The sequence below is a fragment of the Capricornis sumatraensis genome, chromosome 22 (assembly GCF_032405125.1).
Source record: "Capricornis sumatraensis isolate serow.1 chromosome 22, serow.2, whole genome shotgun sequence".
NCBI lineage: Eukaryota > Metazoa > Chordata > Mammalia > Artiodactyla > Bovidae > Capricornis > Capricornis sumatraensis.
The window spans coordinates 36,563,610-36,585,936 of NC_091090.1; the positions used below are offsets into that span (position 1 = coordinate 36,563,610).

Sequence of the window (22,327 nt, forward strand, 5' to 3'; positions counted from 1 at the left end):
TACTGCCTTTATTCATGGTGATAGCTGCCTTCCTCAAACAGGTCCTGTGTCTAAATCCTTTTCGGCAGTTAGAGGGACGGACAGAGTTTCATCCTGAGTCCTTTGGAGTTTGTTGTTTCCATCTTGAAATAATCCACATGCCAGAGTGGCACATCTAGGGGTGTCCTGCCCTGAACCCCACTATGACCCTGGGGTGTTCCCACGAGAGGCTTCCCCTTGCCATGAACAAATGATAGAACTGTGTGTGTTTCTGCATTTACCTATTCTTTTCTTCCTTCCTCTTTCCTGTTTTTCCTTTGAAGTTCTGAGGCCAAATCTGGCTCCTAAGAAGCACAAAGGAAGCCCGCAGCAAAGACCTCTCAAGCCTGTCCAGGAAGCGTGCCTGCACCCGCTGTGTGAGGCAGAATGGCGCCCCCCACAGGTGCACTCACTTCATTGCTGCTGCTGGTGACCTTTACAGGTAGGAAACCGTTACCCTGGAGACACCAGCCTCACGCTTGAACTTCCTCTCTGACTTAAGCAACTCAGATCAACCTGAGATGGAAGTGCTGTGTGTTTGCTTTCCAACAGACTTATTTCACATATAAAAAGGAAGGCCTCATGCATAAGTGGTTTCTGGAAACAGGCATTTAACTTTTTTGTCATGACTATTTTGGGGAAAAGAAAATCATATTTCGTATATACTAGGAAAACGTCATGTATTTATTTCAAAGAACCGCATAGTAGATCTTTTTAAGAAAGCAAATAACAGGCTTTTTTTTTTTTTCTTAAATCTTTATTTTCATATAGTCTGTTTACTTATTTTGGTCACACCATGGCATAAAATCCTTGATCAGCATCAGCTCTGGTGATCCATGCCCCAGCTAAGCCAGCCAGACCCCTTTAAACTTACTGAAGACTGAGGATGGAGATATGGCTAGGGAAACTGATTTAATATCCAGGGTTTGTCACAATGTAGTAAAAACACACTGAGGTTTACCTGGGAGTGACCCTTGTTAAAATGTGTCTTCTTAGGCCCCATCCAGACCTACTGAATCAGAACTCCTAGTGGGTGTGACTTAGGAGCCTGAAGCATCTAAATTTTAAGAAGCACAGTTTTAGGTCATACAAGAGCCACTTGAGGAATACTACAGTCAGGAAAGCTTTCTCATTTCCTGCATATTACTCTCCTCATGCCAAACGTCCATCTTATTAACCTCACCACTGCTTAGTATACAAGGCAAAATGACCCTTTATCCCATGCTTGATGTACTCTGGAAAGTGCTGTCATTAATGTTTGAGCTCTTTTTTTTCCTCTCAAATCCTTACCTTTTTACTGCTTTTTGTCATTTTCTTATGGAGTGTTTTTCATTTATTCAAAATTCCTGAGTTAACTGAGCCCCAGTAATGCTATTTAGGGCTTGTCTGTCTTTTCTCTCTATCCTCTTTACCTTTGACAAGATGCTAACCATTGATTTTGTTGATTTGTCAATACCCGTGGAGTGCTTACTGTGTTCATGGATAGGACTGGGGCATCTGTAGAGGGAACAAACCTATGAGTGTTCTCCTGTTTCTTCAAGAACTTTCTTGAGTGAGTCTAATAGATGGTTTAGTTGTTGCGATACTCAACTTCTCAAACTTCTTTTTTTAATATTCAGATCCACTCTTAAAGTATATTTATCTAGATAAACAGCCCATTCAGGTGATTTTTTGCAGAACAAAATGATGATCTGCCCTAGAGGCTTATAGAAACCACCACCGGCAACCTGGGGGAAAACTGCTTTTAAGTTTTGTGTTGAAGACTTCTGCCAAGCTTCTCAACCACATGGAACAATTTGCTTGTTCCATGGTCACAGCCTTTTTCCTGTTTAATGATTTCTTTGACACAATTTTACACGTTGACTTTTAAGCTTCTGGTGTCCAAAGCCAGAAGTGAAACATGATAGTTCTTATGAATCATATTTTTCAAAAGGAAGTGACCCAACAGTTGTTCAAGGGAAGTAAAATGTATCCTGCCATTTGTGTTTGAAAGAAATTTCTAGCTTGGGTCTTCATTTAAAGGCTGCTTCATTTAAAGGGATGTAGTGATGTCTTTACAAGCAAAGACAGTATTTTTGAGAGTAGGGCTGGGAATTGTAGATTTATCTACCTATTTTATCCCCTTTATCATCTCTTGACCTTGATTATAAAGGTTATATACTGTTTTGTCATGTTCAGCACAGAGTGTTTTCCCCCTCTCCATATCTGATAAAAGATTAAGCTTTTCTTTAGAAAACAAAAGGCTAAAACTATTAAAGTGATTTAAAAAAAAATAGATTTGGTTTGAGAAAATATCATTTCAGTTGAAGTAAAGCAGTTTGCCTGCTTATTTACTGGGAAAGATACATATTTATGTCTAATTCTTATTGGATGAGACCAGTTAGACTTTCCTATTGAGTCAATATTTGGTACTGAATGATTCTTAAAAATTTATAATGGTGATGATGTGTATACAAGTGAAAAAAAGAAATGATTCTTATGTTGATGTGGACCATTTTTTAAAGTCTGTGTTGGATTTGTTAGAGTGTTGCTTCTCATTCATGTTTTGGTTTTTTGGCTGGGAGACATGTTGGGTCTTAGCTCCCTGACCAGGGATTGAACTTGCACCCCTGCCAACAGACTGCCAGGGAAGTCCCAAACGACATGAATTCTTGTACTGTGTTTAACCATTTATCTTACCTCCAGTTAGAAGTCATCTCTAATTGTCATTATGAAAAATGTAACAGTTATTAAGAGAACGATCAGTGATGAGCACTCACTGGAAAGATCTTTTGTTCTTCGGAGTTCAGCAGAACTGCATTCCTGGAACTATATGTGATAAGGGACCAATTTGTTTTTATTTCCAATCTACCACAGACAGACTCTTTGGTAAAATATCAACAAGTTGTCTACTGAAAGAAAAACACTCAATGCAAGAGCTGTAGGTTTCAGTTTTATTCAGGGACCTTCCTGAGGACTATAGCCCAGGCAACAACATCTCAGTAGCTCTGAGGGAACTGCTCTGAAAAACTGAGGAGAAGAAGCCCGGGTGTATATTATTTGGGGCAAGAGAATGCATGCCGCCAAGCACACTTCTTGGTACACCATTGCTGCTAGTCACAAGGAACAGGTATCTCTGCTGACGATTTTAGTGCTTTTCTATGTACGGAAAGATGTAAGAATCTGGGCTCATTAAAATTCTTCCTGAGACATGTGTCCAACTATCTAAGGGCCTGTTTTTCCAAAGCACAGAGTGCCTCATCCTGCTTTTCATCCTGAATTCCTTTCTGGGTACACTGTCTGTCAGTGACTGCAGTGGGCAATGCCTTCATCCTTGTAGAAGCGAATGGTGGGCAACGTTCTTTATTTTTTCTAATTAATTGATTTCTATTGGAGTGTAGTTGATTTACAATGTGTTAGTGTCTGCTGTTCAGCAGAATGAACCAGTTATACATATATGCCCTCTTTCTTTAGATTTTATTGCCACATAGGTCATTACAGAGTGTTGAGTAGAGTTCCCTGTGCCATACAGTAGGTTCTTAATAGTTATCTATTTTATACATGTTAGTTGTGTATATGTCAACCCCAGCCTCTCAGTGTATCCCTCCCTCCCTTCCCCTGCTTGGTAACTGTGTTTGTTTTCTACCTCTCTGATTCTGTTTTGTAGATAGGTTCATTTGTACCATTTTTTAGATTCCAATGTCTGCTTTGTTTTACAACATAAAAAAAGGAGAAAAGTGATTTTGTCCTTGGGTGCCAGGGAATGACAAATTGCTACCAAGTTTTCTAAAAGCCCCAGATTCTCTTACCATGCTGTGGGCTGGTCCCAGAGTTTGTGGCCTGCCCCACCGTGTCTGCAGATCACACTTAGGTAGCACCACTCTTCTGCCCACTGATTTGCCAGTTGGCAACGTTTGTGGTTCATTATCTAGAATCGGCTTAAAGCTAGTTGTTCTAGACCCATATTTAGGATGAGTGTTTCTTTCTTTTGATAATTCCCTGTCATCAGCATAAGCTGAGATGTTTAAAAATTCAGTTAACAGCGACAACAATATGACATTGTTCCTAGAGTAAACCTTTATAACTGGATTTGGGGCGAGGAACAAAATGTTACAAACAGTGTAAAAGCAATACGTGCGTAGAAAAGAACGCTTCTCTTCACTAAGTGGAGAAGCACCGTATAAGGAGAGAAGATGGAAGGTTAGATGGACACATGGAAGACTCTATGGATGGATGGGTTGGGGTAGAAGGGTGCGAGGACAGGTGTACAGATGGGGGTGTTGATGGTGGGCTGTACGATAAGGCAGGGGACTTCCTGTAGGAGATGCTGGTGGTTTATTTGCTTGCCAGAAGTGACCTGCCATGTTCCCTTATTGGTGGCTGGCGTGTTTGCAGGTTGTGCCTGGACGCAGTGCAGTGAGGGGAGGACCTATTCCAATGCCATCATCTCTCCTAACTTGGAAACTAGCAAAATCATGCCGGTGCCTCAGACCACCCCCTTGGGGGACTGCACATCTGCCTGCTGTGACCTACCCAGCTGCGACCTGGCTTGGTGGTTTGAGGGCCGCTGCTACCTGGTGAGCTGCCCACACAAAGAGAGCTGCGAGCCCAAGAAGATGGGTTCCATCAGGTCTTACCTGACCTTTGTGCTCAGGCCTGCCCAGAGGCCCGCACCACTGCTAGACTACGGGGAGGTGATGCTGAACAGGGGCGCCCCGTCGGGAATCTGGGGGGACTTACCTGAGGATATCAGAAAGGACCTACCCTTCCTGGGCAAAGATCGGGGCCTGGACATGTCTGAGTACTCAGATGACTACAGGGAGCTGGAGCAGAACCTCTTCCAGCCTGTCAGCAAGCAGGAGCCCCGGGGCAGCGCAGAGTACAGGGACTGGGGCTTGCTGCCTGGAGGTGACGGAGGTTTCAACTCCTCTGCTGGAGACAGCCTCGCAGCACCAGTGGAGAAGCAGCTGGAGGACCTAGAGCTCCATAAGCCAAATGAGTCAGCATGGACCCCGGCCCCGAAACCCTCTCCAGAGAGGTTGTTGCTTCCTTTGGTCACTGCCCCACCTCCAGGAGAAGAACTGGAGAGAGAGACTTCTCAGCTCCACGGGCAAGCTGGCAACAGCTCTGGGAAAGAGGTGGGTGTGGCTGGTGTGTGTGTGATGGGGGGGGCTGAGTTCACCTTGGAGCCAGGCTCAGTGGTGCAGGAGGTGCCTCCCTGCATCAGGGAAGATCCCCTGGAGAAGGAAATGGCCACCCACTCCAGTACTCTTGCCCGGAAAATGCCCTGGACAGAGGAGCCTGACAGGCTACAGTCCATGGCGTCACCAAGAGTTGGGCACGACTTAGCAACTAAACAACACAGCCTCATTAGGTGGAGTACACAAGAAGTTTCCTCTTAAGGGCACCTATTAAGGTATTGGCAAGAAAGATGGCTCTCAGAACCTTCCAGACCTAACATCTTATTCCTCTGTTGGGCTCTTGTGACCAGACTGTTTAAAAGAGCAAATAGTTCTTTTGCCTTCACAAGTCAGCCACCTAGTGATGATTTAGATGCCTCTGCTGGTATCTAAGATGAATGGGGGTTTTTTAGAAGTTTTGAAGCCAGCCCATATAATGCAGCATGTATAGACAGAGGCTTTGCAAATCTCTTGTGGTAGGTTTTGTAGGAGCAGAAAAAATTTTTTCTTCTTTTTTTTTTCCTCCTGATTAACAGGAGAAACAATAAATCTGTGAAGAATTGACAAGCCAAAGAGGTTTAGGCTTGGGGTAGTAAATTGGTGACAAAATATGTTAAAGATAAGTATCTGTTAAAAAATAAGCTGAAGCATATTAACATTATTAAGAGTTTGAACAAATATATATGTATTCAAATCAGGCAGCATCCAGTGTAGCAGATAGAAAGGAGTTCCGAGGAGCTGTACAAAATGAAAGATATTTTTAGGCAGAAGGGAGTTGGAAACAAGGAAATTATACAAGGCAGGCGAGTGGGTTGACTATTGCAAGGTTACTTTCCTTCAAGGGGCAGTGGGAGTGTATCAAGCAGATTACCTTAAGATTATTCCTGATTGACTGGTTTAAGCTTCATTTTCCGGGAGAGCTGAAACTGTAAGTCTTGCTTTAGGGACTTGGCATAAGTGACTCTATTTTGGGCCTGTTGTTTTAACACAAGGTTTGTTTATTCAGCCTCCTCAGCCCTAGATTTCTTCTCTCTGGTGGAAAGGTTACCTTCTATCCTCCTGGTACAATGCTTTATTTTCCACTAAGATACAAATTTCCCCCTACAGTCACAGTTAAATTTTTTTGAGCTGCTTTAAGTTGTAGATAATCCTTGAAAGGAAAGGTCCCTTTCCCATGGAGATTTGCCTCTTGCTTTCAGGGGGACAGAGGAAGGTCAGAGTGTTCTTTCTACACCGACGGTTTTCCAAGTACCTTTAATTCAAAATAATCAGTTTGCCAGAGTGTCTTATTTGGGGATGATGTATTCTCAACCCCCTGCAGTTTCTTCAAGACCCAACAGGTTCTGAGGTTGCTAGAAACTCACTAGTGACATGAATCAGTTGGATCAGGGGAGCGAGGTACCAAGGAGAGGACAAAAACTGTATGGAATTTTTTATGAAAAACACAGGTGAAAAGAGTGGGAACCTTTGGGAGAGAAGACATACCGAGGCAGAGGGAAGGTTCAAGGGCTAAGAGCAGAAGCTCAGGGAGGTAGACACGGAGGCTGCCCTGTGGGGAGAACAGTTGAGAGTCCAGAGGGTGCTCGCTTGGGAAAGACCAGGTCTCGGTGAGATGCAGTGAGCGAGTTGATCAGGGGAAGCCAAAGGCAGCTGGCAATACAGTGACTGGAGGACAGGTCATGGGAGAATTTAGTGTATTTCAAGGTACAAGAGGGCACATCAGAAGATAAAGGAACATAAACCAATGAAGACTTCTTTTTTTAAAAAAAGAAGAATGTTATTTAAGATATCAGTGCTTAGGTTAGAATAAGTAAGGAAAGCTGGATTGAACTGACTGTGTATTATAATCTCAACCATTAAAAATTGCTAAACAGCCTTTTAGGTAGTGATATTATCAGAAGTGGGTTTTTTTTTTTCCCCCCACTTTGGTATATGTTTCTTTTCAAAGTTTCCATATTTTTCTGTCCTTGTAATTAAGTATCACAGGTTAACCGTGTTCTTTTCCCCCACCACTAAGTATTAACACATTTCACCTTTTATGTGGCTAAGTAAACTGCAAAAGTGAGTCCCTTTTCAGTAAATACCAGTGCCCCCTTCTCCAATTAATGTTTGAGTTTCAGCTTTTCTTTCTGTGGGTTTTGCACTTCAACTTCCCCCTTTGGGTCCCCTGTCTTATTAGCCTGAGTTTTACTGACCTGGCTGTATTCAACCTTGTTTCCCCTCTATCAACTTATCCTTGTAATTGATCGCCTAGGTCCTACTGCCATCCCATGATCCTCCTCCAGCCAGCCTGGAGGTCAGCCCCGCCACTGTGGAGAAGAGCCTAGTTCTCACAGTCACCCCGTGGAGCACAGAGCATAGCATTCCAACCCTTCCCACCAGCACCATCCCATCTGAGCAGCTCAGATCTGCTCCCACTGCTCCCAGGAGAGGTAAGTTAAAAAATACACCTGGAAGAAATGTGCTGAACACATGCTGTATTCATACTATATTTTATATTTGTATACTATGAATAGTATATTCATAGTAGCGACAACTTTTAAAGTTGGCTCATTCCCTCTGCGCACATTGTTGAGCATCTGTTGTTTGCCAGAAATAGTGCTAGGCGCTGGGAATTTTAAAAAATGAATAGATATTGTCTTTTCCCTCCATGAGTCTATGATCTAGAGGACCAGTCTAACAGATAAATAGATGGTTTGATACATTTGGCAAACAGTATGGCAATACAGGATCTCATACAATATGCTGTGAGAGGCTGCTATGGGAGCAGAGAGGACGCTGAGGTATATAAATACCTGGAACTGAAAATTAGCTGAGTAGTTGGGCTGAAGATAAAGGGCTAGATGTCACTGGTGGAGAGGTGATCGATGAAGGCTGCCCCGGGAGAGTGGGGAGGTGAGCTGGGGAGAGGCCTGAGGGGTGGGACACTGAGCTTGCCGTTGAATTAGGAGCTGGGAGAGCAGAAGGAGCCTACGGAGGTCATGGTTGACACGTAGGAGCGAGCGAGCAGATGTGGACTGACGGAAGGAGAGAGGAGCGGGCTCCACGTTGGAAGCCGAGTGAGGAGGGGGCTGTGTGTTATAGGGCGACGGAAAAGCTCCCATTAGATTTAATACTCAAGAAGTTACTAGAGACATTTGTCATGTTTCCTGAGCCTTTCTGTGGGTGATATCCTTTCAGGATTACCCTCTCTTCTTTTGGGCTTCCCTGGTAGCCCAGTTGGTAAAGAACCTGCCTGTAATGCAGGAAACCCTGGTTCAATTCCTGGGTCAGGAAGATCCGCTGGAAAAGGGATAGGCTACCCACTCCAGTATTCTTGGGCTTCCCTGGTGGCTCAGCTGGTACAGAATCTGCCTGCAATGTGGGAGACCTGGGTTCGATCCTTGGGTTGGGAAGATCCCCTGGAGAAGGGAACAGCTACCCACTCTGTATTCTGGCCTGGAGAATTCCATGGACTGTATAGGGGATGCAAAGAGTCAGACATGACTCAGCTATTTTCACGTTCACTCTCTTCTTTGGTTATTTACTTTGATCCTGAGCTTCAGTAGAGAGAAGGACAATGCTGGAGGAAATGCTGGATAGTACTATAATGAAAAGGAAACTGGCCTGGGAATTAGCATCCTTGGGTTCTAATAGCATCTATTGCCTAGCGAGCTTAGAGGATGAAATGAATTGATCATTTTAAAGCCCTTGGCAGTGTTCAGTCTGGTAAATAAGCGACTGTTGAAATGAATACATTTAAATTAGTTAAATATCTGTTGCTGGTGATCCACATAACCTTGGGCAACTCATATTGCCTTTCTAGGCCTCAATTTCTAAAGTGAGGGGTTGGAACCAGTGTCCTTTCTTAGTTCACAATTGCTGATCTTTCTTACAAAGAGGCAGTGACAGGGAAGAGGCGCCAGGGAGGGCAGCAAACCCTCTATAGCTGGTCTAGGAAGGCACTCAAGGGACTGGATACAGACCAGGAGGAGAACGTGGATTTAAATGAGCCACATGTCCCTCTAACATCCCCAAGTAGCTGGGACCTCTAGAGAGCACTCAGCCTTTTTCTTTCAGTCTTTGCTTTTCTCTGTGTGATATCTTGACCTATCTCAATTGTGTTTTACAAGTGAGGCTGATGTCCTGTTGAGTCTAGTCAATTGAATGTATCAGTGTAATCTTGGCTATAGAGCAAGGAACCATTGTTCTGAATGCTGATTTAGTGAGAGTGGATGTGCCTACTGCTTGAATTAAAATAGCCTTTTTAGCATTGAGGTTGCCTGGATTTATTTTTTCTCTTGGAAATGTTCCAAGAGCAAGGCCATTGCAGCAGTGCATGAGGTTACTATCAGAAGAACTGAGTGGTGTATGAATAATGATTCAGAAACACTTATGATTATACTCCATCTTTTTATGGCTAAAAATAGCACCTACTAGAGAGTCAAGCAAAGCTGGTGGCAAGAGGGAAAATTAGCCCTGATCTGCAGTATCCCCCCTGTTTCTCACAACTCTTGTCCCTGACACCTTGCTCAGTCAACCTGAAGCATTATTTTCCCCACAGTGCCTACTCACATAGACAGTTTTAAATTGATGAAATCTACCCTGCAGCCTAATATGGGGTACAGTTCAGTTACTAGTCAGAGGGGAAAAAGTATCTTTGATAAAGTCAGATGAAGAACTATTACAGAAGTGTGTTATTTCATGGATACTTAAAAAATCTATTATAGGGCAGTAATGTAGCATCATTAAAGTATATGATGAAATGGACAATTTCTGATTAACTTTCAGTGAAACAGCTCATGGTGTCTGCTGGCGAGAACCTAGTCATAACTTCACCAGTAGATGAAGTTGAGCTGAAGGCTTCTGTTGTGCCAGCGCCACCTGCAGGTGAGAGTTTGACTTTCCTCTGGGACCAGTGGGTTTCCCTGGTGGCTCAGACCATAGTGTGGAGAGAGCCGGGTTCGATGCCTGGGTGGGGAAGATCCCTTGGAGAAGGAAACGGCAACCCACTCCAGTATTCTTGCCTGGAAAATCCCACGGATGGAGGAGCCTGGCAGGCTACAGTCCATAGGGTCGCAAAGAGTCGGACACGACTGAGAGACTTCACTTTTCTTTCTTTCTGGGACACTGGGCTTCCCTGGTGGCTCACGAGATTAAAAAATCTGCCTACTCTGCAGGAGACACAGGTTCCATCCCTGGGTCTGGAAGATCCCCTGGAGAAGGGAATGGCTACCTACTCCAGTATTCTTGCCTGGAGAATTCCATGGACAGAGAAGTCTGACAGGCTACAGTCCACGGGGTCGCAAAGAGTTGGAGACGACTAAGCGACTAACACACTGGGATCCGTAGGGGGCCATTAGCTGGTGTGTCTTTAAGGAGTCTTTACTGGGTTTGTACAACTTGGATTCCTTTTCATAACCTGGAAATGTCACTCTTGAGGCTTTGGTAATCATAAGCTTTAAAGTTTGTTGAAATAGTTTAAAACGGAGTAAGAGGATAGGAATTAAATCCAGTACATTTCCTTTAATTGGTCAGAATAAAAAGTCATGCATTTTCTTTTTTTTTTTAAGTCGAGAATTATGTCTTTAAAAAAATACTTATCTATTTATTTGGCTGCATTGGGTCTTAGTTTCAGTACGCAGGATCTTTGTTGGGGTGCATGAGCTTTTCAGCTATTGCTCATGGACTCCAGAATGCTCAGTCGTTGCTTTGCTTGGGCTTAGTTTCTCTGCAGCATGTGGGACCTTAGTTCACTGACCAGGGATCGAACCCACGTCCCCTGCATTGCAAGGTAGATTCTTAATTACTGGATCACTGGTGAAGTCCCAAGTCCTACATTTCCAATGATGCAAAACAGAGTGATAATCTTAGAACAGGAGAGGTTTCCATATGCTTGCTTTTTACTTGTAATAAGAGGGCTTCCCAGGTGGCGCTAATGGTTAAGAACCCACCTCCCAGTTCAAGAGACATGAGAGACACAGGTTTGATCCCTGAGTTAGGAAGATCTCCTGGAGAAGGGAATGGCACCCCATTCCAGTGTTCTTGCCTGAAGAATCCCATGGACAGAGGAGCCTGGCAGGCTACAGTCCATAGAGTCGGATACGACTGATGCGACTTAGCACGCACAGCCCACAGAACCTGGAGCGATTCTCCTGTCGGCTGAGGGAGGTCACACGTGCACACAGGTTTGTTTGCAGACACTGTAGTGATGACAGCTGTTCAAAAACGTGTTGTTTAAAATGCTCTTTCTCCTACTGGTCCAGCACTCTGCTGTTCAGCAAACATTTGACTTTGTGACCTGTCAAATACATTCTTTCTCAAAATATATTCATTCCTCTGGCGTTTGAATATTTCTCATTCAGGTTAGCTCCTTTATTCGTTTCTCCCTGTCACACATGGATCAAAATTTAGGCAAAAATGATAATACTTGGCGTTTTTAATTTATTCCTTTCAGCTGAAGTACATCATGCCTTAATGACTAGTACCACAAAGTAGAAGATAGGTTCGTCTTAACATATAGAGGTTTAATCTGTTCTTACGTCCTTATATAAACCCCTACAACAGATGAATTAAAATCTTCTTGCTTTTTGTTAAAAGGAGAAAAATAAAGGAGAAAAAAATCCATAGCACTGTGGATTATATTATGTTAAAATTTATATTGTATAGGCAGGTGTAGCAGTCCAGAAGGAGAGTCATCAAGTGCAAACAATGAAATTGGGGCCCTTTTTTTAAAAAAAAAAACTTCCTATATTTTCTCAATTTTTATAATTTATGTGTTCTTATAATAAAGAAATTTTACATTCAAAAGATACATAAACCTTATTATTCCTTACTTGGATGATATTTGAAAGTTGGGTTCAACATGCCTAAATTAATTTCTGCTAAGAGATTGAAGACTCTCACTTTCTTTCCTCTGCCCAGATTATAGTGACTTCTAAGAATTTATAACTACCCATACTTCTCTTTGGCTCTCAGAAACAACTTACAGCTATGAATGGAGTTTAATAAGCCACCCTGAAGACTACCAAGGAGAAATAAAACAGAGACACATGCAGGCTCTTAATGTCTCTCAAGTAAGTAACTGGTGACTGGTTGTAATTGACAGCGTACCTAAAAATTCAGTGTCACCTTCTTAGCTGTTGAACCCAGAAGTCTCTGTTATGGTTAAGATTAAAAGAAGAGCTGTGGACAGAGGAGCCTGGTGGGCTACAGTCCTGGGGCCACAGAGAGTTGGACGTGACTGGGCAGCTGAGCACACACATTAATGAATTATATTTCAAGCATGTAGGTAGACAGGCAGATATGAATAAAGGGGCTTTCAGGAACTTTTTCTTCGTTTGACTTACTTGGCATATCAGTCTGGGGAAGAAGGCTGATTGCCCAGGCTGATGTGGGTCTCTGTAGTGAGGTTAAAGCCTGTGTTCCAACCCTTGCCCCTTTTGCAGTGTCAGAGACACTCTGGTCATCTCTGATTCTTAGGCACAATTCTAGGATTGCCAAAAATTTCATTCCAGTTCACAGATGGTTTGACTGCCAAATATTGCTCCAAGGTGTAAGCCATCACAGGAGGAAACATGTCCTAATTTTAGAGGGCCACAGACGATTATGTTGTCTTCATTTCTGAGACCGCACAGCTACGGGTACAACACAAGTTAGCATCACCATCCCCTTATCACTGAGCGCTGTTTCTCAACGATTGGCACCTGGACCACTGACAGCTGACCCACCAGCTTGGTAAAAATGCAGGATTCCCATACGTACAACTTTGCGAATGGCTGCCTTTGGCTGGTCCATCTCACGAATGCCTCTGTAAGGCCTGTGAACGTCTGTAATGAAGCTGAAGTCCTTCCCAGGTGATTGTCAGTGTTCTAGAGTACAGGCTTCAGACGTGGCAGTGTGTCCCTAGGTCTCAAGCCTCCGTTCTGTGCTGACTTCAGGAGAACAGCTTCTGGAATATTTAAGGATCATCCAGGCAGTGGACCCATCCTGTTGTTTGCATGTTTGCTGGTGTAACTTTTCTTTATCTTGCAGTTGTCAGTAGGACGTTATGCCTTCAAAGTAGCGGTTTCTGGTGAAAATGCCTTTGGAGAGGGATTTGTAAATGTCACGGTGAAGCCAGGTAAGCTTGTGGAAGAGAATAGCCTCCTGTGGTACAGGTCTCCCTCGCCTTTTGGTGCCTGAACTACATGGTAATATATTATTTACTTTTACATTGGACACCATTGTAGAGACCATGCAAAGATGACATTGGTTTTTTTTTCCTTTCTGCTTTCTTAGTATAGTTCTTAGTACTCAATTGACACTGCCGTGCAGGGTTGCAAGCTTGTTGCTTTCTCTTCTTAAGTGTTAGTCGCTAAGTCTTGTCCGACTCTTTGTGACCCCATGGACTGTAGCCTGCCAGGCTCCTCTGTCCATGGGATTCTCCAGGCAAGAATACTGGAGTGGGTTGCCATTCCCATCTCCAGGGGATCTTCCCCACCCAGGGATCGAATCTGGGTCTCCTGCATTGCAGGCAGATTCTTTACCATCTGAGCCACCAGGGAAGCCTCAAGTCAGTGGCACATTGTCTGTGCCTTAGCCTCCTCCATCTGACACTCTTTTACCTTGGTTCGCTGTGACTCAGCTTGACCTTAGGTGAAAGAGCTTTTCAAATACATTTAACTGAGCGCCTCAGGGGTCAAGGAAAATGCATGCCATGGGCTTTCAAGCCCCCTGGTCCTTTCAGGCCAACACGAGCCCATAGGTCAGTGCAGTTGTGTGAGTTAGAAACAGTGGCCCTTTGTCAGGGTGGGCACAGCTCTGGCTCTGTGCATGGAGCGTGGTGTGGTCTTGAACCTCCTCCATCCCCTCCACTGGACATAAGGGCAGTGGACCAACTGGGTGCCAACCCCTGCTCCAGCCTCTACCTCAGGGGTGATGAGGGAGCCTTCAGTCAAAGATTGAAGATCCAGTTAATCATAGGAGCTGGAACCATACTCCAGGGCTCCTCTTCTGCAGCTGCTGCTCAAACTCTGTCACCAACGCCTTGGTTGTTATTACACGTGTTCATTGAGCCTGGGGATTTTGTACAAAAATCTAAACCCGCAGACATGCTCCTAAAATGTATGGAAACATCCCAAAACATTAACAAGCCCTCTGCACACTCAAGGCCTGTAGGGTAAACACCGTCTGGACAGGATACTGATGACCAGTGTGTTTGAAAGTCAGATGGTTTATTTCGGGGATGGTGTGTACAGAACACAACGTGACTCAGTCCTTGTCATTTTTTTCTGTCTCGCAGCCGGAAGAGTCAACCTGCCTCCCACGGCAATCGCTTCTCCCGAGAGACAGGAGCTCTCCCTGCCGTTGACAGCGGCTCTCATTGACGGCAGCCGTGGGTACCCTGCCCCATGTCGGGGGTCTGGCCCCATGAACCATGAAATGTAATGGGAACTCTCTGCTGAAGCTGAGAGGACTTAATAGATGGGCATCTGTCTGTATATTCAAGTCCTTCAGCTCCTTTAGCACAGCTTCTCTGCCTTGGGCTGAGTTTCCCTTCAGTTATGTCTCATTTGTCTATGAGAAAAGTCCTTTAGGGCCTAGCTATTGCATGGGAATTAAAGCAATTAGGAAAGACTCTCTTTTCGATGCAGTCTCTGTGATGAGCTTTTGGAAAGTCACTTTTAACAAATGGTAGAAGGGGTGTCTTTAGTGTGGGCAGGTAGAGTTTTGTTCATTTAATTCAGAGTTCATTCCTTCAATTAGTCTATGTGGAAGGGGCCCCAGTGTAACTTCGTGGGTCCAGGCAAATGAGAATGGATGAAAACATATCCTGTGTTTGACACTATATTCAAAATATGTTCAGCAGTATCAGTGTTACTGGTATTTGCATTTATGTCTGTCAAATCACAAAGCTAATAGCAAATCCGGAGAGTGGAGAATACTTGCCTTGGTTCCTAGGAGAAGAGTACCTGTCAGTCACTAGTGTTGCTCCAAGTCTGCACAGATACGGAAATATCTACAAATCACATTGACACAGTCTTTTGCATCTATTCCAATATAAATGTCTATATTGCCCCCTTAGCAACATGAAAATAAAGCACATTTTAAATGAAAATATTTATGAGAGAATGCATTATGTCTTGATTCCTCTAATTCAGTGTAGCTTGGTTATAGGAAACTGTTCAGGATTAATCTGTCACATGGAAGTTTGTTTCCATAAATGAGTGAGATGAAACTGGCTCCCTTCTAGGTCTAAATTACTGTTATTCTGCATAGTACATTTTGTTTATTCTCTTTTGAAGTAGAGGTGGGAGGTTTTCATGTAGGGTACAGTCTTTCTCTGGATTTACACTTAATGATTAGGGTGGTAAAAGGTGTTTTGTAATTATATAGAAGCACCTGTCAATTCTTTATGAATCTGTCAGTCATATACTTACTTAAATTATCAGTAAGATATCATGCACTGTAGTTAAAGTGAGTTAAAAAAAAAAAAAAAGCAATAGTGCCTGTCACTGTGCCATTTAAATTCACAACTGAGTGGAGACACCCTGACTCAAATCTGGTGGAAATCTGGGAGAAAAATCATGATGATAATTTAGGGAGAAGAAGAAATCTTCCTTTTAACACATATTATATGGCCATTGAAATCTTTACAATTAAATAATTTCAAATAAATACAAATTTAAACACCCAATGATATTAATCATGAAACTGATGTTTTAATATCCTTGTATTTAATTCTAGTTTTCATGTATTTTTCAACCTTTCTAGAAAGTACAGATGATACTAAAATCGTGAGTTATCACTGGGAAGAAGTTAATGGGCCCTCCCGAGAAGAGAAGACCTCAGCTGATTCCGCCGTCTTACATCTGTCTAACCTTGTTCCTGGGAACTATACTTTCAGGCAAGTGGGCTCAGTTTCCAGCACTGATCATTTGACTCTTTCCTTAAATTGATGCATCTTTTCATTTTCATCAGGAGACAGGGCAGATTTGGTTTTGTCGGGGGTTTTGGTTGGCAACCACTTTGTACTCTGATCAGTAATATAAACTACAAGTGTCTGTGTATGGGAAACCTCTGGATTTGGTTGTCAGTAACAGTATGGGATGGCACCTATTTTGCTGTGTTGAGAAACATGAAAGAAAGTTTCTATCTTCTGAGTTAGTGTGAGGCAGAGTTATGTGATTTATCTATTTATCTTTTTATAACTTTTTAAGGTATAGCTAAAGTATAATAAACTGCACATATTTAAGATATAAAATTTGATGAGTTTTGACATATGTATATACCTGTTGCATCATTGTCAGAATCAAGATAATAAACATTTCCATCATCCCCAGAGTTTTCTCATGCCCCTTGGTGATCCCTTCCTCCCTCCGTCCCTGTCTCTGGGCAACCACTGGCTTGCTCTCTGCCACTTTAAATTATCCCAAACTTTCTAGAATTTCATATAAGTGGAATTGTACAATATGTGCTCCTTTTTGTTTGGTTTCTTTCACTCAGCAAATGATTTTGATATTCATCCATGCTGTTGTCTCTGTTGATAGCATGTTCTATTTAATTGCTGAGTACTATTCCAATGTATGGATATACCACAGTTTGCTTATCCTTTCATCTAGTATGGACTCTGGGGTTTTTTAGCTTTGAACTATTATAAATAAAGCTGCCCTGAACATTTGCATACAAGTCTTTTGTGGACATATATTTTCATTTTTCTGGGGTAAATACCCACCAATGGAAGAATTAGGTCCTGTGTTGAGTTTGTTCAACATTTTAAGAAATTTCCAAGCTCTTTCCCAAAGTGAGTATATTGTTTTACATTCCCACTCTTAGTATTTGAAGTTTTCAACCTCCACATCCTTACCAACACTTGATGTAATCATTCTTTTAAATTTTATCTACTTTGATGGATGGTGATATCTCATTATGGTTTTAATTTGCATTTTCCTGATAACTAATGATATTAAGCATATTGTAGGGGTTTCTTGGCCATTTGTGTAACTTCATTTGTGAAGCTCCATTCAGATCTTTTTCCTATTTTAAAAATTACATTGTTTGTCTTATTTAGTTGTAAAATTTTTATACATTCTGAAACAAGTTCTTTATGTTATATATGTTATTGATATTTCCTCCCAGTATATGAAATTTTGTTCTCTTAATGGTACCTTTTAAAGGGCAAAAGTTTTAAATTTTGATTGTCTAATCTATCAGTTTTTTTCTGTTTCATGCTTTTTGGGTTCTATCTAGGTAGCTGTTGTTTATTCCCCAAATTGCAAAGATCCTGGTTTCTTTCTTTAAGTTTTTGTATTTCTGGGTTTTATATTAAATCTGTGATCTATTTTGAGTTAGTTTTATGTACTGTGTGAGATTTTTGAATGTTAAGTCAACCTTACATTCATAGAGTAAGCCCTATTTTATCATGATATTCTTTTTATATATCATGGGCTTAAGTTGATAATATTTTTATAAATATTTATAAAATATTTATAAAAACAAATATAAATGTCCTCATGAAAGATTTGGTTTATGCTTTTTTCTGTCTTTCTCTCCCTCTGCATTTGTCTTTGTTAAGGTTTGGTGTGAGGATTATACTGGCCAAATAAAACAAGGTCATCTCCTTTATTTTCTGAATTATTTATGAATAACTGGTGGCATTTTTTTTTTTTTCTTGAATGTTTGATGGAATTAACCAGTAAGATCATCTGGGCCTGGAATTTTCTTCTTGGGAAAGTTTTGATAATAAATTTGATTTCTTTAATAGATGTAAGGCTATTTAGATTTTCTGGGTTTTACTTTTTCTTTTTTTAAGTTTTATATTGGAATATAGTTGATTAATAATGATGTTTATCTGTTTTTTTCCTGTGTCAGATTTTAGTAAATTGTATTTTTCAACAACTTTGTGGATTCCTACTAAGTCATCATGTTTTTTGGAATCAAGTTGCTCATAATATCTTCATATTATCCTTTCAAGTCTGTAGGATCTGTGATGATGACCCCTTTTTCATTTCCAGTATTGGTGATTTATGTTCTCTTTTTCTCTCGATTAGTTTAATTAAGGGGTTTGTTAATTTTATTTATCTTCTCATAGAACCTAACTAGAACTGCTTTAATCTATTTGCTTATTTTCTAATTTGTTCTTTTCTGTTCTTATCTTTACTATTTATTTACTTCTATTTACTTCTGATTTACTTCGTTCTTTTTCTTCTACTAATGACTTCTTAGAGTAGAATCTTGGGTCATTTTCAAGTCATTTATTTAAGGACTCAGAAGGTATCCTGACTAAACTTGTTTGTGGAGGAAGGATCTTAGGTGTTTGGTTTCCTGTCAGAGTGAGAACTGGAGTTTGGATCTTGGTTGTATAGAATATGTGGGCTCAGTTCAGTTCAGTTCAGTCACTCAGTCGTGTCCGACTCTGGAACCCCATGAATCGCAGCACGCCAGGCCTCCCTCAGACTCACGTCCATCGAGTCAGTGATGCCATCCAGCCATCTCATCCTCTGTCGTCCCCTTCTCCTCCTGCCCCCAATCCCTCCCAGCATCAGAGTCTTTTCCAATGAGTCAACTTTTCGCATGAGGTGGCCAAAGTACTGGAGTTTCAGCTTTAGCATCATTCCTTCCAAAGAAATCCCAGGGCTGATCTCCTTAGAGGCCCAGAATACCTGGGCCCCCTATAAGTACCTTACCTACAAATATGTCCTGTATTCTTTCCAGAGCTTCATTCTCATAGTCCTGTTTATACCTGTTAAACATGCACTGCTACCCTGAATTAACATCTTTATTGCAGAAAGATACAGTGGCCTTATCTCACTGATCCAGTTGCCACATCACCAGTGAGTTTACTACAGGAGGTCAGTGCAGCTTTTTCTCTGTTGTTTGTGTAGGTTGAGTATCATTTGTATCTGAAAGTGCTTAATTCTAAAATTGGAGAAGGCAATGGCACCCCACTCCAGTACTCTTGCCTGGAAAATCCCATGGATAGAGGAGCCTAGGCTGCAGTCCATGGGGTAACTAAAAGTCAAGACATGACTGAGCGACTTCACTTTCACTTTTCATTCCCATGCATTGGAGAAGGAAATGGCACCCCACTCCAGTGTTCTTGCCTGGAGAATCCCAGGGACAGCGGAGCCTGGTGGGCTGCCATCTATGGGGTCGCACAGAGTCAGACACGACTGAAGTGACTTAGCAGCAATTCTAAAATGGCTTTGCAAGGAGTGTCCTGAAAACACTTAATACTTAGTCCTCTAGGAAAGAATGAAAAAATTAGAAGGCTTTGTATCTGAAATTTGTGAGTGATTTTCTGCCTCTACATGTTCAGGCCTGAGAGCAGGACTTAAACTGATATATTCTGAATCTCGGGTAATAGAGAGAGGCTTCTGTGTTGGCCAGGGTTGTTTTCTTCATCCAGCATCTAGAAGAATCATGAGAAATCCACATAAAAGAAAACCCTATCATGTGACTGTATTGCTAGCTAAAAATAAATCAACAGCAAAAAATATATCCTCAGGTCTCTTCTTTCCTCAGCTTCATCCTCAAGTTTCTGCTCTGAGCTGTTCTGAGAAATATACATAGGCAGACTCAGTTGACCGCTTGCCTTAAGATTTGGCATATTCATGCAGTATAATAGCCTCCTGTCCTTTCACTAGGTTGACTGTTACAGACTCAGATGGAGCCACTAACTCCACAACAGCAGCCCTAATAGTCAGCAGTGCTGTGGACTACCCACCAGTTGCCAATGCGGGACCAAATCAGACTATAACTTTGCCCCAAAACTCCATCACTTTGAATGGAAACCAGAGCAGTGATGATCACCAGATTGTCCTCTATGAGTGGTCCCTGGTGCCTGGGAGTGAGAACCAAGAGGTGGCTATGCAGGTGCGTTCTCCATCCTGCCTTCAGACTTCTATTTCTCTAGCTGTCTGTTCATCTGTCTCTCAGACTGTCTCTTTTTCTTTCTGTCTTTCTTTTTGTCCATCATCCATCCATCCATCTAAAATATTGGTACGAGGGGAAAGCTAAATTCGGAAAACATGTTTTATAAAGTTGCCTATTATAACCATCAGGAGAGTAGCTAAACTCACAAATCTTCTAAATTTATGTCGCTTTCCCTCACTCACTCTATGTAAGCCCGGAATAGCAACTAAGCAGGTCCTAGTTGAAATGTCGACCTTGAATGTTGAAAACTTGACCTTGAGTTTCGTTTGGGAAAAGGCTGACCCAACATTTGCTACAGAAATATTATTTTAGTACGCATTAGGATAAACATTAGAAGTAATCTAGTCTAAACCTCATTATCAGAAATTTCCTGTGTATTTTGTTCCTCCTCGTTTTATAAATTGCATGTTATCGTCTCTAGATTCAGCGGTCTCTTGTTGAGATCTCTTTGTATTTACCTTTTGATTGGTTCCAATCTCTAATGTATCTGTCTATAATAACCTTGAAATGTTGCTATATTTGTATGCGTGTATGTGAGCTGCTTACTTATTGCTGCTAACCTGCTTGGTACCTTTGAAGTTATGTTGTTATTTAAGAGTTTAATGGAAAAAAAAGATAGTACCTTACGTTGCTCCCTTCCTTTTCTCCTGCTTCAAACACCGTCTCACCAGTCCAAGACAAATTTCTTGTTAGTGTTTGTGATGAAGTCAGACAGTCCATGAAGACTGACCTACTTTACTTTTTTGATCTTTCTGGGAAGAGCTTTGTGATTATGATGAATTAAAAATGACCGATTGGATGCATGGAACTTGAAAGAGCTGTGAGACCTCTGGCTACCCTTAGAGAGCACGTGATGTAGTGTTCATCTCTACCTGAGAGTTGTGGCAAATGCTCTTTGCAGCTGTTGGGTTAAGAATTCAGATTCAGAGGAGTTTGGATACAAACAAGAAGATGGACTATTTTGCATTTTTTTCAGTTAAAAAATATTTCAAAATTTCTTTCCCTTAATTTCTGAGAATGATGTGCCCAGAGCTAATGGGGCAGTGCATCCATGTCTATGGGACCTGGATCCACAGGAAGTCACTTGTGCCAGACTGCAGGGCTAACCTCGTTGCTCTGTGCACCTGCCCACTTGCTGTAAACACTCTCAGATTAGCCACAGTAAGGATGCTGCTGGCTTGTGGTTGACTGATTAAGGTGTCGAAAGGAGTAATGCTTTTTATGAACTGGGACAATCACAAAGATAAGCTCTTAAACCAGACTCCTTTATACTTAGACTAAAAATTCTCAGTAAATTTGTCTGCTCAGTTCCCATTTGCTGCAAGCTTCCTTTTAACTGTATGCATAGCATTCCTGTAACCATGTTAATTTTGAGTCATGTACTGGAAATTATACTTTCTCCAAGAGCTTTCCAGAAAAAGAAATACTTTGCTCTATTGAGTCAAAGTAGGGGAAAGCCCGTTCTTAAAGTCTTAAAAGAATGTATTTCAAATAACTCCCCTTGTGATAACATACTTGATTTTCTATTATTAAAAAAATTTTTTTTCCTTTAAAACTAAAAGAAAAACATGAACAGAAATTTATAGATAATCATAGGATCTGTGAAAGTAAATATATTATGATAGGACTTAAATTTAAAAATCCTTTCCAGGATGCCATTAACTTTAAGCACAGGCAACAACTGGGAATATTTCCAACAAAGGAGCAAAAATAACCAAAGGGATATTAACCTGGAGGCAACAAGGTTGAACTACTGTATACTCAAACTGAAAAAAAAAAAAAAGCCTTATTGAAAAGTTTTGTTGTCCCAGCATTTAAAAAATGTATTTTACATCAAGGACCTACTGTATTGGGCTTCCCTGGTGGCTCAGATGGTAAAGAATCTGCCTGCAATGTAGGAGACCCAGCTTCAATCTCTGGGTCAGGAAGATCCCCTGGAGAGAGCAAGGCAACCCACCCAGTATTCTTGCTGGGAGAATTCCATGGACAGAGAAGCCTGGCAGGATATAGTCCAAGGGTAAACTACTGTATACTCAACTGAAAAAAAAAAGCCTTATTGAAAAGTATTGTTGTCCTAGCATTTAAAAGAGTTATTTTACATCAAGGACCCACTGTATAGTGCAGGTGTTGAACTCTAATCAATATCTTGTAATACACTATAATAGAGAAGAATCTGAAAAAGAATATGTGTATGTGTAACTGATTCACTTTGCTAGACACCTGAAACATTGTAAATCAACTGTACATCAAAAAAA

At 41.6% G+C, this 22,327-nt stretch overlaps 1 protein-coding gene across 3 annotated transcripts in view; it reads left to right on the forward strand.

Annotated features, from left to right (window-relative positions):
- The first annotated feature begins 405 nt into the window (after window positions 1-405).
- The window catches only part of KIAA0319 (KIAA0319 ortholog), a 41,189-nt gene continuing 19,267 nt past the window's right edge, over window positions 406-22,327 (forward strand). For 2 of the 3 annotated variants that reach the window (XM_068960596.1, XM_068960598.1), the window contains exons 1-9: window positions 406-460; window positions 4,393-5,135; window positions 7,432-7,609; window positions 9,948-10,046; window positions 12,135-12,232; window positions 13,191-13,278; window positions 14,440-14,532; window positions 15,912-16,044; window positions 19,784-20,012. In XM_068960596.1, the coding sequence (XP_068816697.1) occupies window positions 406-460; window positions 4,393-5,135; window positions 7,432-7,609; window positions 9,948-10,046; window positions 12,135-12,232; window positions 13,191-13,278; window positions 14,440-14,532; window positions 15,912-16,044; window positions 19,784-20,012 (1,716 nt within the window). The remainder of the gene's footprint in view (window positions 461-4,392; window positions 5,136-7,431; window positions 7,610-9,947; window positions 10,047-12,134; window positions 12,233-13,190; window positions 13,279-14,439; window positions 14,533-15,911; window positions 16,045-19,783; window positions 20,013-22,327) is intronic. The other variant, XM_068960597.1, reaches the window with a different exon arrangement.